Below are 16,209 nucleotides of genomic sequence, written 5' to 3'. Positions count from 1 at the left end.
ATCAACAAACTCTTTAATAGATGAGATGCTTCTAGGTTCATCATGATCATGCAACCATGAGTTATGACCACTAAGAGATACTATGAATAATAACATAAGGACATCTTGGTGGACAACCTTCTCTTTTGAAGCATGTTCAATAAATCTTTCCACGTGGTCAATTGCGGAGAATGGATCACCATCAAACATGGCCATGCCACGTAGTATCCTTCCTGCAACATGATTAGGATGTCTAGGGATGCTAGCAATGTCCAAAGCAGGAAATTTATGAAATAATGATAGCCTATTTGAGGTATACATGAAACATATGCAGGAGTTGCTAGGAAGAAATTAAATATGCCTAGAAAATGCTTGCTTCACCCTACAAGCATTGACCTTAAACTTTAATGAAGAACTAGGGCTTCGTTCTTCCAATGGAGTCGCCAATAATGATATGTCGATATGTCATGCAAGGGACAAAACACATGTCTCGTGTCCCCAGCAACGACACTAGAAATGTTACCACACAAACCAGCAGGGGACCTAAAATGGGTTCCTAATAGGGCAACTGTTATATTAAGGGAAATGGTGGAGGCTTAGCCCATTGTCACCATAGCTAAGTCTCCATGCTCTTTACGAAATTTCACTAATGGGAGGAGTCGCGGTGGTGTAGGGATCACTTGTAAAGTATGTGTCAACAGATAGGTGGAACTAACCCTGGAAGCCCTTTCCCAAGGATGAAGTGAAGAATGGCACTTGCTTGCTCTTTAAGCAAGGGACATGGTCCTCCAGGGGTAAGGGGTAATGATTGGAGGGTTGAGGTAGAAGGAATAGGCTTATATACGAGGTTCTCAATCCCTATAATCCTTGGGGAAACTTGGATTCCCAAATGATCCTTGACAAATAATATTTATTGAGAAGTGGGGCCACATGGGGCCAAGTGGACCCAGTCTAGGTTTGGGGATGGAAAGTAGCAACCAATGATGTTCCTATCCTAGACAAGGTGAAAGGAAAGGACCAAACAAGAATATTTACTTCAAAAGGTTGAATTAATCCTGTTGAGGTCTAGCCTTGGGGATGCATAGGCAAAATTTGATCCTAGAGTTAGGGATTGGGATTCCAGGAGATTCCACCATTATAATTGCCTCAAATTTGGAGGAGAGGGAGGGGACCCACCAGTACATTAGCCTGTAGGAGATCAAAATTTTTCCTAGGGGTAAATTCCCAGGAAATTGATGCCCTAGGTGACCTAATGGGGCTAGACCCAGGGAAAAAGGGGAAAAGGGTAAACAAAGGGTTAAAATGATCGCCCTTTTTGGGGGATCAGTGCCTAATTCACTTGGGGATATGGAGTCAAGGATGATGATGAGTACGAACTTGGTTTCTTGATCAAGGAAGCCCGGACAGTCAGCTTCATCCAACATTAAGAGAAAGTAAATAAAAGTGACCTTCAAGCATTTATACTTAAAAGAAAATGATGCAAGCTTATCGAGACAAATAATCTCTAGGGCATTTCATTCATATAATATCGGACCATACATTAAATTAGCTAAAACATGCTTAATTCCACATTTCAATTATGAAACAACTAGCCCTAATTTTAGTAGTATGCAACAACAAGAATAACAACGTCAAAATTTAATTATAATGTTATAGAATATATCCAACTAGAATTTCGTTTGCAAGACAAAACTCCAAGACAAGAAAAATATCCCAAATCCATACGTCAAAATTCATCCATCTCCAAAAAATATCCTCCAAAGAAAAAATGTGAAGTCCTCTATGATTAGAAAGATCCCAAGTCAAGCCATGATCCAAATGAATGTATCTAACATCAATATATAGCGTCCTAAGGAGTTCGAATTAGCTTATTGGACTACATTAGACCCTAATGATAAAACAATGTGTAAATAAAAGCCCTATTGGTGATAAGCCCACCAAACTAGCTCACAAGTGTAAAAATAAGACTCATAAGGGGTCAAATAATAATATGTACATGTTGTGGGGCCATCCAAAGGCCTAATAATTTCCTAAAGTGCCATACTGAGGAATAAATTCCTCAGAATATGATGGACAAGGGGGTACCCCCTAGTTCTCCAAGTAGTAGACACGTGGTGCTCCTAATGGGTATGATGGTACATAAATGACCCCATGGGTCTCCATATGAATCGAAGATGCCTGTTGATCCTTAGTAAGGGTCTGGGTGGTGGAATGAATGCTGCCATGACATTGTACAAGTATTGGGACACTTGCCAAGAGTGTGGGGCTCATATGGGGGCCTGCTGGACATAATGTACCAAGCATATCACCATCATCCCAAAAGTGGATCGCTAGTAGTCTCTGAGAATCGATGAAGATCCGTGGAGTGTTGTCTACTATTGTGGAGGCCAATGGATTTCTATGCACACCCTATATGTGACAAAGTAGACCTCTAGGGGTTAGGATCCTGTATAGGGAGACCAAACCCAAAAGGAAACCACCTGTAATCCTGCATAAGATCTAATGTATCCCCTAGGCTTCTAATACAACCAGTCATTAAAATAATATGGTAAAAGAACTTACAAATCATGGATAACAACCTGGGTACTTCATAATGGCATGCCCTTCCGTAATGGGCTTTGGCATGTGCTAGTGTCTCTAGGCTCCAAAGGGGGTTAGCCAAGTACCTTATTAGGTGGTTTCAGCCCTTAAAGGGGATAATATGTCCAAGGTACACCCCTCTAAAGGGAGTGGAAAGTGACAAATAAGTGGAATGGAATAGGGAATGAGAGGGGAAATCCTGGGCCACATAGTGGGGCATAGGGGTAACTAGATAAGGGGAAGCCCAAACCTGAGTATGTAATATGTAGGAGGGAATAATCATGGTTCATAAGGTGCCCCAACCTTGATTTTTTCACCCTTCTTTATATGCCTTTTGCCTTTTATGAATTTCTTTAATTAACTTCTCGAGGCTTAAAGGACAAGAGCGTGATATGTAAGATATAACAATGATTACCCCATTTTAGGTAGGGCGGTTCATTTCCCTCCAGGGGTTGGGACAATCATGGGTTCCTGAATGATAAAGGAGGCTCATCTAGGGCCTATGGAACTAAGGTGATGGCCATGGATTGGGGTAGAGCTCAGGCATTGGTTTTTGCCCACGTGTTAATTATTTTGTCTCAACCATCTTTTTCATTTTGTGGTACAATTTCTTGTTAAATGTCGCCAATTATGCTTTTTCTTTTTCTTTTAATTGCTTCAACATCTAGGACATCATTCTAGGTCTGCCCAAGCTGGGGGCAAGGGGATAGGAGGCTATCTCTATGTCGACCCATAATGGGAATGTGGACCCAGCTGGGATAAATGACGAATGGCGCACAGTGAGTGGAAAGGGAGTAACATGTGTTGGTAAAGGAGTAGGACCACACACCCAAAGTTAAGGTTTCCCAAGTAGTACCACCCTAGAACCAAATGGTCAATAAAGGACATCCCATGGGACTAAGATCCAAGAGTAACAACCAAAAGAGATCAAGGGGACAAGAACACAAAATAAGCCCACTCTTTCCACCAACTCCCCCCATCAATCCATACCAAGAAGTATCCATGATAAGTAAACAAAATAGTCAATTACTAAATTACAAGACATACCTTTAGATTCAGAAGGCCCACCTTCAAACATACGATCAATAAAGGTGGGGGAGGGACCACATGGATGGCTCAGGTGGCAGATAAATGGCACAACAAGCTAGTAGGAGGCATCAAGGGGCTGTTGGCTACTGGCCGAGGCTCATCATGGAGAAAAAATTCTCCTGGGGATATCACCCAAAAAGTGGTGGGTAACACTAGAGAGGCATGTATACCCCCTTGTCATGTGTCTCTGATGATTTGCATAACTTGTCTAGTTTAGTGTACTAACCTCTATTAGGGAGTTCATTAAAACTTAGAGGTGTGGGCCATGTGTTGGACAGATACTCTATGAGTAAACCATATTTATTGGTTGTAGACTCTATTATAGAGTTCTTTAACACTTGGAGTGGACCATATCAGTTGAGGACTCAGGGAGGTGAAGATTTACATTTAGGGGATTTCTTTAAGAAGCTAAATAAACCATGTAAATAAATGGAATTCCTAGTAAACTAATGGATTTAGTGGTTAGGTACCCATGCATTCTAGTGGATGGTTATTCCTTTATATGGACGTTGACAGTTTGGTGATGTCTGCATGATCAAGGTACAAAATGAGAGAACTAGGATGGACCAGATATAGAATTTGTTATTGAGAAGGTTCTTCAAGTCATAGTGAGGCATTTTTTGTAGGGAAGAAAGCCTTGAAGACCTCAATGGACGAAGATTAAGACTAGTACCTAAGGGGGATTGTTGGAGTATGTAACTTCTACTTGGCTTATATGTGATCATATTTGGTTGTTTATATTATTGGTCATTATTAGATAAAGTTCACATCTACAAGGAGTGTGTTTCTAGTTTCTAGGAGGTGGTTAGCTCTAGTTAGTTTGAGATTATTCCCCAACTAGTTAGCTTCCTAGATTGGTGTGTGGTTGAGATATTCACTTACCTAGTAGATTGTGTGATTAAAGATAGTTTACCTCTCTTGAGAAAAAACTTGGTGTACTTATATATATCATTACAATATTTTTTTTTTTTCTCTGCAAATACTAAATTCTATTAACTGAAAAGAAAAATATTTTTACATAGAGTTGAGGCCTCAGAAAACATAGCTTGAGGACACTCAACACAGCAGAACTACCCCCTTACAAAAAGAAGCTAGGGAGACCAGTTACATATAGCAAAAAACCAGATATAAAACACAGAGAGTGACATGTTTAGCTGAGAATGAGACATAGGCCACAGAAACGTGAAATCAGTGCAAACCAGCAGTAAGTGTATCACCAATTCCCCAGCGGGAAGCCAAAAACAACAGGCCATGAGTGCTAAATCCTGACTGTGAGCGAGGATGCCTGTAGGTGATTATCTGAGCAGTAGCCAAAACAAAAAGGAAAAAGCGGTCCCAGGTGGCGCTACCCTTCCTTAACCTTGCCATGATTCTTTTCCTCAGCCAGACATGCACTGCCGGTCCTCAGACTCTCATTGCCATCCAAATCGCTGACAGGGATTGCCATGGAGTGGCTTGCTTCACCATGAGTCCCTTCCTCAACAGCAGGGCCTATGTCTTCAAGGGGCAGAATACTTTTAAGAAATTCCTCTTGACCAGACTTCTCACTTTTCCAATTCTCCGGGCTATCTTTATCCATGGAGTGCTCACTGCTTTGGGAAGGATCAGGAGCAATGCAAGCCAGAGGGGAGACCTGATTTTCCTCTTCCGAAAGGATAATGGTGATGTGAGCAGTAATAAGAGGCCTGTTCAAATTACTTTGAAATTTAAAGTGCGTGGTTTGGAAAGCACTGTTCGGAACTGGCTTGCGCCCAGAGCTCAAAGGTGGCACAGCCTCGTGGATGGGAGGAGGATTGATGGGCGCCTGCTCAGGTTCCACAGAGTGACCGACAGAAGAATGCAAGCCACTGTCACGATGCCCCCAAAGCGACGTCTTTTACCCGAACGAACCATTATGACTGACGAGTGGTAGGGCGCAGAGAGATTATAGACACCAGAGACTACAGAATAGGGTTGGTTGAAATGACAGAGATACCAAACTGAATGCACAGAAAACACCCCAGACGAAGGCACAATACAACCAATGCTTAAGTCCAGAACAGAGGAGAGCTTACCCTTGAAAATGTTAGCCTGGAGCTCGCGTCTGTGAGCAAGAATCAGCCCGTCACCATCTACCCCCGCTAACCAGGTTCTGTTGCCGTGAGACTGAGCGCAAGGTGTGAGGAGGACACAAAGAATCGACATGATTATAACAGAGGGAATGTTGCGTCGAACAGTGTGAGCCATTAATGCAAATCTCCTACCAGATCCAGCCTTAAAACCTTCCTCCCGCTCGCACAAGGTGAAGTCTTGGGAAGCCACGCTGCTCTGCAGCTGGCAGTACCAGGCTTTAATTTGCTGCATGATGAGCATTAAGAGTTGTAGTGCCACCCGCATCCGGGGGTATTTCTTCTATCTTAGGCATTTCCTTCTGCACTAGATTGTTAAAATCCAGGAGTTGAGATTCAGATACTAAGTTAGTGAGTGATCCAACATGTAGATACATCCCACAGTCGACTCCCATATTAGCTAATAGGTCCGCAACTTTGTTCCCTTCTCTGCGAATGTGTTTCAAGGAGACCGCTCTGTGGGAGGAAAACCAACATTCAATATGCTGTAGCCTTTGTGCCATTCTCCAACTGTTACTGATCTTGGAGGAGGGGGAGCCCTGTAGAATTCTTGAGACCATTTTGATGATGATTTGAGAGTCTCCCTCTATTATAAGAGGAAAGAGGTCCTTACCTTGCGCCAGAAGTAGCCCTTGCCATAGACCTTCTAACTCCGCTGAGTTATTGGTGTCCCACCCTCTTGAGCCTAAGAAGGTTAAGATAGGAGCTCCCTTGTGATCTCTGAAGATCCCTCCAAAGCCAGAATTCCCTGGGTTACCCTTTGAGGCACCATCAAAATTTAGCTGATACATGTTCATGGGGGGAGGAAGCCATTTCTCCGGTGAGTGACCTCTCGGAGGCTTTGTTCCTTTGATCAGCTGTTCTTGCTTCCTTTGGAAATTCCAATTATTCCATATTGATTGTTCCTGGGGGATAGTTGGGAAGTCCTCTTGGTACCAGGTCTTGAGAGATATGGTTTCTTCAATATTTTGATTGATGATTTTCCATATGTCATCCAGCGATTTGGTGTGATTCTTGAATATTCTCCCATTTCTCTCCTTCCATATGGCCCACATAACAAATCCTGGGATGAACTTCCAGAGAAAATTCAGGATCTTACTTTGATAGGGGTGGTGGTCCCAGTTGCGCACAGTAGCAGTGATATCTCCATTAGCTCCTCCTTCTTTTTGACAACGGAAATTGATTTTTTGCCATAGCTTGTGTGCCAACGGACAGTAATGCATGAGGTGTTCAATGGTTTCCTCATCGTTTTTACAGTTGGGACAGATGGAGGGTCCATAGAAGTTTCTTTTTCTCAGATTGTCCCATGTGAGAATCTTTTTGTGACAAAGGAGCCAAAGAAAGGTAGACACTTTCGGCCAGATGGAGGGATCCCATATTTTGCTCCAGAGCGAGTCCAGCACCATGTGTTCCTTGATAAGTATGTTGTAGGCCTCTCTTGTAGAGTAGGTTCCCTTTTCTTCATATCCCCATCTGAGAATGTCCTTTTCCTCAGAATATTGAATTTTCCTTTTCATTAATTCTGTATCCAGAATTTGTTGGTCTTGCATCGGCCCCTGTCTTAAGATCTGAGTCGCTTTGAGCCACTCTCTGTATTCTTGGTGTGAGGAATTGTGCCAGAAATTTCTCACCGTATTTTGAGGTTGCATATCCTGTTCCAGAAGAGTATTTGGAGGGAAAAGGTCCCTGAGTTTGGGCATCTGTTGCCAGGAGTCTTCCCAAAACCTAGCATTACTACCATTCTTCACTTCCCAAAAGCTATGCTGCTGTATGAGGTTCTTGTGCTGTTTGGCCGAGTTCCACATGATTGAGCCTGTGCTGGTCTCTGATATTCTAATTAGTTCCTCCCTTGGACAATTTCCCGCATATTTAGCTGTCCATAATGAGGCCCAAGGGGTGAGAGGTTCCGAAAGCCATTTCCACCAGATTCGAGCCCCCATAACTGCATTGCTGTGAGAGGGGTCCCTCAATCCAATACCGCCTCCTTTCTTTGGAAGACATGTTGTTTCCCATTTAACTAGAGCCCACTTGCGCTTGAGGCCGTTGCTGCCCCAAAGAAACGATCTTTGGAGAGTTTTGATTTCTTTAAGAACCCATTTGGGAGCCGCAAGGATGGAAAAGAGGTATAAAGGCATAGCTTGAAGGACAGCTTTAATGAGGACAAGACGACTTGCCATATTAAGTGATCTGTGAGTCCAAGAGGAGAGTCGCGCTTCCAGATTTTCTAGAAGGATTCTCCAGGAAGAGTGCTTTAGGCCAGAGGCAATGAGCGGAGCACCTAGATAAGAGGAGGGGAGTTTAGCAGAGGAGAAGCCTAGGATGCGTATAATGGCTGACTGAGTAACTGAGGGGGTATAAAAGAAGAAGACTTGAGATTTGGAGTGATTGATAGAGGCACTAGAGGCCTTCGAGAAGTCCGTCAAAAGAGTTTTGAGCTGACGAGCCTCTTGGACTGAAGGGTGCCCAAAGAGCATATTATCATCAACAAATTTCTGATGAGTGAAAGCAGGGGATTTGTGAAAGGAGATGCCTTTGAGATGGAGAGATTGCTGAGCAGACCTAATACTACGACCTAAACCCTCCGCCATGATAACAAACAGAAAAGGGGAGAGGGGGTCTCCCTACCTGATGCCACGTGAAGGATGAAAGGTAGCAGAGGGAATGCCATTGATTAAAACAGAGAAAAAGGAGGATGAGATGAGGCTCATAATCCATCGAACCCAGGAAGCATCAAAACTGAAAGCTGTTAGAACCTTTTCAATATACTTCCAGCTAAGGCTATCAAAAGCCTTTGAAAGATCTAGTTTGAGTAGCATACCTGGCTTCTTGGAGATCTTCAGAGAATGAATTATTTCATGAGTTAGGATGATCCCATCCGTGATCTGCCTCCCCTCAACATATCCGGATTGCTCAGGTGAGATGATGAGAGGAAGCAGGAGTTTGAGCCTGGAGGCTATGATTTTAGACACAATCTTATAGATTATGTTGCATAGTGCTATCGGTCTGTACTTGTCGGGTGTGCTTGGTTGATCCACCTTGGGAACCAGGGCTATGAAAGTAGCATTTACCCCTGGAAACATCCATCTTAGAGAGCGAGACTCCTCAACCACCTGCCAGACTTCCATCTTGATCAGGTCCCAAAAGTTATGGAAAAAATTAGAGGTGAATCCATCCGGGCCTGGGGCTTTGCCTGCTTTCAGTTATCGTACTGCAAGTTCCACCTCTTAGAGATCAACAGGCTTGAGAAGCATTTGGTTATGCACTTCTGAGATAAGTTTGGGAATATTGCGAGTAATTTTCTCTATGGCCTGAGATCTGTCATTGTTTGGCTCTCTGTGCACCTACTTGAAATAATTTAAAAGTTCAGTCTCTATTTCTTCATGCTTTTCCACTTTGATTCCTTGCTCGTTTTGAATATGAGTTATATTATTATGCATCCTACGCTGGATTGTAGTGCTATGAAAGCATTTAGTGTTTTTCTCTCCATCTTTGAGCCATCTGATCCTTGATTTTTGCCGCCACAACGTTTCTTCCTACCTTTCCTTTTCTACTAGTTGCATTTCAAGGGTTTTTTCCTGTTCTGCCAGGTCCTCTGATTGGCCATTTATAATGATCTTCTGCTGTAGCTGCCTCATTTCCAGCTCGAGGGTTGCTTTCCCCTGAAAGATATTGCCGAATGATGTGTGATTCCAATGCTTGATCTTGCCTTTTAGGTGCTTGAGCTTTTGTTGGAATTGGAACATTTTTGAGCCTGGAGGAGGATAGAAGCTATTCCATTCTGTATTGATTAATTTGTGGAAGTCCGGATGGGTCAACCAGAAGGCCTCAAAGCGAAAAGGCCTACGGAGCTTGTTTCCCGGACGAGACCATTGGAGGGAAATGGGCCAGTGATCAGATCCCGAGAAGGGCAGTATGGAGGCTGCAAAATCACCACCAAGATGAATGGCATTATCTGAGAGTAAAAACCTATCCAACCGAGAAGTGATTTGCTGGTTCCCTGCTCGTCTGTTGTTCCAGGTAAATACTCCATTATTGAAAGGGAGGTTGATAAGCTAGTTATTCTGAATGAAGTCCTTCAGGAGCGACCCTTCCTGAGACCCTCTGCATCTACCCCCTCTCTTTTCTTCCAGTCTTGTAATCATATTGAAGTCGCCTCCTGCGATCCATAAAGGGTGCAATCTGTTATGGTTGAGAGAAAAGATGGAGTTTAGGATACGCGCTTTACGAGATGTATCCTATGGGAAATATACATTAGTTAAGAGCCCATGTTGATTTGTGCCTATGATATGAAAAATTGCTTGAAGGAAATTCCTGTGTGGATGGAAATTGTTGAGCTTGATAGCTCTCGAATCCCAAATAATAGCTAGGCCTCCCGAGGCACCATCCGCATCTACTGCTATGACTCCCAGGCCAGATTTTAGCAGCTAATCTATCAAATGCATTAGAATCGCATTTGGTCTCTTGCAAGAATAAGACTTGAGGGTTTTCTTGCTTTATCATGTTTTTAAGAATTCGTGTCTTCCTTGGGCCATTAAGCCCTCTTATATTCCAAGAGATTAACTTCATTGGGAAGGAGTGTTTTCAGAACGGTAGTACTTGGTTAACTTGGCATACTTGCCAGAATCCACTAGAATTTGTCCTACTTTGATTGTTCTCTGTAGAACAGTTTTCCTTCCTCGCTTTTTGGTATCTTTGGCTATGAATCGACCATCCCATGGGCCTCCTGTCTGTATACCTAAAGATTTTTGCCTTTGCGCCCGAGATCACACTTCTTCCAGGTTCTTAAGTTGTCCTGCCAGAATGTTGTCAAAGTTGTTTGTTGTGCAGGCTTTTTCTAGACTGAGAAGGTCCAGATCCCCAATGTCTATTGCTTCTGTTTCTTCCTCCATGAACTGAGAGTAATTTGATTCTTCCATCGGTTCCTCTTCTAGACTGGCAGTTGAGTTTGGAATCTCCAACTGCATGACTTGAGTGTTCCATAATGTTTCTTTTTGCTTGTCTGAGGTAGAAGCTTCCTTACCTTGAGTATCTGCTTGTGGCATTGTGGGATTTCCCTTCTTTGAGTGGTCATCGTTCATTGACTCTGGCTCCAGTGGATTCGTTTGCATATCCAGCTGGTTAGCTAAGACACCAAAACTATTGCTTGTTGAGGGCCCAGGTGGGCTGGTTTGCGCTATTTTTGGTTTGGAGCATGTTTCTTGTGGGATTTCCGGCGATTTGTGACTTTGATGAAGCCACTTGCTTCAGAGGCTTCCGGATCAGAGGCAGGAGAGTGTTTTTGCGTTAGAGGGCAGTCTCTGAATAAGTGCCCTAGGGCATGACATCTTCGACATCGAAAAGGCACATGTTCATAGTCAATCGTCTGAATCCATTCAATGTCATAGTGAGATATGCTTACCGCATCTGGGAGAGCCTGATTGAGATTCATATAGACACAAATTCGGGCAAAAGAAGTGTATCTGCATGTTTTCGTTTCCTCTGCAACTTTGACAAACTCGCCCAGAGTGTTTCCTATCACCTGTAGGGAGTCTTCCTCCCAATATTCCACCGGCAGCGAGTATAAGCGGATCCACACCGGAGCCCAGCTGAGGTCCTCCTTGTCTGGGTTGAAGCGTTCCACCCATCCTCTGAGAAACAGACCAGCTACATTGAAGAAGTAAGGCCCACCATCCAGGACCCTGTTTCTGTCCTCCAAGCAGTTGAAGATAGCAGTGAAGAACCCTTTCGGTCCCAGCTGCAGGGTTATATGTCCCTTTGGGTGCCATTTCGCATTTATCCAGCTCCTTAATGCTTTTTCAGTTGGCCATAGACCGATGAATTTCCCTATTAGAGCATGATCTTTCATGAACTGTATCTTTGCATTGATTCGATGGCCTGGTAGTTCTACCCTTGGGCGCACGGAGGCCACTGGTTTGCATGTAGCAGAGCGTACTTCTGGTGGCTTTTCGTCTTGTTTCGTCTGTTGGCTTTTCAGATCTTCATTATTCTCATTCTGATTTACAGTTCCCTTTCCTTCCTCATTCAGAAACTGTTCATTGTCGTTTTGTGGGGGAGGTTCATCGCCCTCCCCCGGCAGGGGCTCCATGAGGTCGTGTACCCTCTGTCCTGTGTATGAATGGGCCTGAATCCGTCAGAGATTGCAGGTATTCTGCTGTTTTGCAAAGCCTGCCGTCGCTGCAAATGTACAAACCCTAGAACGCAGAGCGCAGAGCCATCAGGTAATTATCGATGACTAGATAAACATTACATATCATTACAATTTATTAATACAAAGTGCTCAACCATATTTTTTGGTGTGTGATAAGTGTCTTCTCTTTGATTCTAACATTATAGGGTATGCAGTTTCTCTTGGTGTAAAGAGATGATGGTTCGCGTGTACATATTTTGGACCCAAATTCATATGCTAATTTTCTTTAATGTGGTATGTGGAAATCATTGAGGTTTCATTTGCATCAATTTTTACAACACTTTCCCCTATCAAGGATTGAACTTATGGTATGAGGAGGTGGTGACTGAAATGTATAGATTTTGGATCCAAGTACATTCCCACATTCTCCTTAAACTATATACCATTTACCAAGTTCCATTTGCACAAGCCCTTGTAACAAATTAGCATAACCTGGATATAGATATCACAAACAAAAAACCACAAATTCTCTATGTGGATAATATTGACCAAGCTTCATTCCCATGGGACTTTTTATCCCCTTGAGGTGAGCCTAACCATGTTTCATTCCCATAAACCTTTATGACAAATGAGAGTGAGTCACATATGCATATTTTAAACCCAAACTCACCCCCACTTCCTCCTTAATGTGGATATTATTGATCAGGGCTCATTCCAATGGGATTTCATGGCACTTTAAGATAGTGACTGGGGCACACAAAGGCATGGGTTGAAATTATTGCGAGAGGATATGATGACTTGCATGTACCTATTACAAATTAGGCCTTGTGTCAAGTGCTTCATAATTTAAATACTATTAACCAAGTTTCACTTTCAAAAGCCTCTAAATTTTATTCATGATAGATATCATTGGTTATGTTTCATTCTTACAGGTTTTTATAACTAAAACTAAAGATACATAGATGAAATAGTTGAACTTATATCATCAAAAAACTATGACCTTTATAATGAAAAATACTTAAATGTAAAAATTGAACTTATAATATTCAAATATTACCATTGTGTAAATCATGTTGACAACATAAAAGATGACATTTTTACGCTTAAAAAATATAAATGTAAAGACTAAACTTATAATATGCCATAAAAACACATTATTATATTTTTTAAATTTTATTATTATTTTTTAAAACTTATTAATTAAATTATATAAAACTTATTACAATTATCTCAAATTTAAAATTTAAAATATTCTTAACATAATCTTATTTTAAAATCTATAACTGCCATAGGGGGAAGGATAAAGAGGAACAAATACATTCAAATATATTCGATGGGACCATTAAACTTAACATCTATAAGATAATTTACAATATATTACATTAGTTAGGACAAATATATTTTATAGGACCATCAAACTTCAGTGACAATTTTTAATAATAAGTGAGAATTCAAATCTCACTTAGATATGTGGCTAGATGATGTACAAAGTGTCATTAATGGAGAAATATGATTGATTGATGTACAAAGTGTTATTAATGGACAATATTTCAATATAAATTATTAAAATGTGAATTAATAATTAAATGATGTAATACAATAATAAGTTGTTTAAGGTTTATGGTGATTTTTTTGTTTTTTAAAGTGTTAAAACTTATAAGATAATCATCGCTGACTATAGGTGTCCAACACACTAAAGGCCCAACTCAGCGAGACATATGGACTTGTTGTTATCCCTCAATACAGACTATTTCCAACAAACGAGAAAACGTTGCCATAGGATTCCATGCGGATCATAAATATCTATGTAATACACCACACCTCCTATGTCCTTCACCTACAATTTGTCGCAAGTCAGAACAAAGTGAGTGAAGGCAAGGAGATGAGAAAGAAGAAGGTAGTGATGCTTTGGAAACCCTAGTGAAAGAAAGAAGCAAGAGAAGATGACACTAGAGAATAACCAATAAAAGAAAGAGGCAAAAGGTAGTGACTTATCCACAAGATTTGCGTACCAATTTTTTAAGCATATTGACATTAAAAAGCTCTTCCACAATTTTTTGAACTTAATCATCCTTCAAATTCTTTGCAGACCAAGAAAACATAATCTCATGAAAGAGATAAATGAGGGATAGATTCCTCATAAACTCTGCAAAAAGGGTATTTGCTTAATCCTTATTATCTTCCTTTTGATGTCAAATCCTATGTTGGAAATTTATTCTATAACACCAACTACTTAAAAAATTCCAGATCTTAAAAGATATTTAAAATTCCCCAAGTTTTTATACATCACTATATATCTCCATTATTTCTCCTTTAATTGAAACTTTATATTCCAAACTTATATATCTTCCATTTTTTCTCCTTTAATTGAAACTTTATATTCCAAACTTAATTTTATATACTCTGCACACAAAATTCCTAAATCACACTAGCTCATCCTTTAATTCCTCAATCCTAACATGGCTGGCCCTTAAGGCCACAACGTAACCTTCCCCATCGAACCTCATTGCCTACCAGGCTAGAAAAGTTACAGAACATGTTGTTAACAGTGTTTAAAAATCATCCCCATGGAAACAAATAATTTAAATCCACTACTGTCATCACGTTTTAATGTTTTAAAGCTATGAAGTTATTATAAATTGCCATGTATGTTGGATGATGCACATCACTCTTAACACTTTGCTGGCAGATCAAATATCCTCATAGTGTTTTCTACTTTTTTCACTTCAGTATTTTATAGCTTTCGAGTAACAAGAAAAGAGTAATACAACATCTGTGAATTCTTACATACTATATAGGAATACTTCTATGTATCCTTGTCTTTTACAAGGCCTTCTATGGAGCCAACAATAGTTATGAGTGTTACAAGAAGAGATATGAAGCTAAATATTTGGAAAATGTTCCACTTCAGTGTCCATCTTGGGAGTTTAGTCTGTGCAATGTGCATTTCAACAGGGAAGTAGACTACCAATGGCCAGAAGTTCAGAGCACCCAAAATTCCTAGCACATCATTGAATAATGGAAATAAGATGGCAATGCCAGTGGTTGACATCACAAATGCAGTTCTCCAGTACAGCCTCACTAGATTGACTCTACATGACCCCCATAATGGAATGCTTATGGGAATTCCTTCCTTGATGAATTTACTGTCATGCCAAATATGAGAAAACCATCCTTCAATGCAAGCGAATATTGGTTGAAAAAATACACCTGCAAGGGTGTCATGAAATGATTTGCAATGAAGTTTCTATCGGTAGCAGAGATATTAGAGTTGACATCTAGCAGAACTGAAAAAAAGGGTGAGAAAAATCTTACTTAGTGTGCTGCAACTAGATGAACCACAATGCATGCATTAGCGAAGTCAATAAGCCAGTAGGGCTCATAGAATCCAAATCCTGTCAATAGGTTTCCTAGGGCATTTTCCCCAAAAGATGCATAACCCAGAAAAGCACATAGCATATAAAAGGTAGTTGTTATGCTCAGTGAGAACACATTTGATTTCTTCATAGTTATGTTCTCTGGGGGTGTTGACTTGAGAGTATCCTGCATAGTTGTAAATTACAGGAAGGTTCATAGTTATCCATGGAGTTTCATGTTGTCTAAAGGATTCAAATATACAAATGAACAAAAAGACTAAGTTATACCTGAATTTCAAGGACAAGGGAAGTATATGGAAATGAAAATGCAATGTCACCAAGACCTTGAAGCATCCTCCAAACTTTTTGGGTTTCAGGAAAAGATTTGCTCACGCTGATTCCACCTAGATTTCCTTTAATCTCTCCATTTTCTGTCATTTCCTAGAGCTTTGAACCCATAAGTTTCAACATGCCAGAGAACACATACACTACCCAAATGATATTTGCATTTTCGATATAGTAAGTGAATAAAATCATGACTATGGTAATTTAGAGATTGAAATTCCTTATCGGGGCCAGATATGCTGTAAGAGGCCAACCGGGGCAATGGTTGAAGGCGTAGGTAAAGGACATGGTTGCTGCAAGTATTGAAAGGGCCCATAGTTTATGAAAGTTTGGTATTTGACACAACATAACTTGTGTAACTCCAAAGAGGATCATATAGATGGGATCTGGAAATTGACATGCTACTGAGGCATGTCAATTCTTGTGGTAACAATTTGATCGCCTGATTGCTCTGCAATGTTACATAATTCAATCGATCAGGACTCTAGACACTGATAGCTTTACAACCTTCCAACACAAGTAACTGGAATGCCTAATTTAAAAAATGGGCAGAAGCCCTCTACAAAATTACTGTTGAGGAAACTCCCTGCAAAGTGGGGGATTGATCGATTAAAGTAAATTAAAT

General features: G+C 40.9%; 1 protein-coding gene across 1 annotated transcript; it reads right to left on the bottom strand.

The window, feature by feature from the left end:
- Window positions 1-14,689: 14,689 nt before the first annotated feature.
- LOC149170165 (amino acid permease 3-like) lies at window positions 14,690-15,977 on the bottom strand. Its single transcript, XM_089427258.1, has 4 exons — window positions 15,825-15,977; window positions 15,528-15,686; window positions 15,200-15,426; window positions 14,690-15,092 (listed from the first exon to the last, which is right to left on the bottom strand). Exons 2-4 carry the CDS (start codon window positions 15,675-15,677, stop codon window positions 14,690-14,692), a joined length of 780 nt encoding a protein of 259 aa, XP_089283384.1. The 5' UTR covers window positions 15,678-15,686; window positions 15,825-15,977.
- Window positions 15,978-16,209: the final 232 nt, after the last annotated feature.

The sequence above is a fragment of the Pinus tabuliformis genome, chromosome 4_2 (assembly GCF_031772625.1).
Source record: "Pinus tabuliformis cultivar Carrire ecotype Pingquan chromosome 4_2, CPIR1, whole genome shotgun sequence".
Classification (NCBI taxonomy): Eukaryota; Viridiplantae; Streptophyta; class Pinopsida; order Pinales; family Pinaceae; genus Pinus; species Pinus tabuliformis.
Note: the sequence above shows the minus strand (reverse complement) of the source record. Positions and strands in the feature narration are given on the sequence as shown.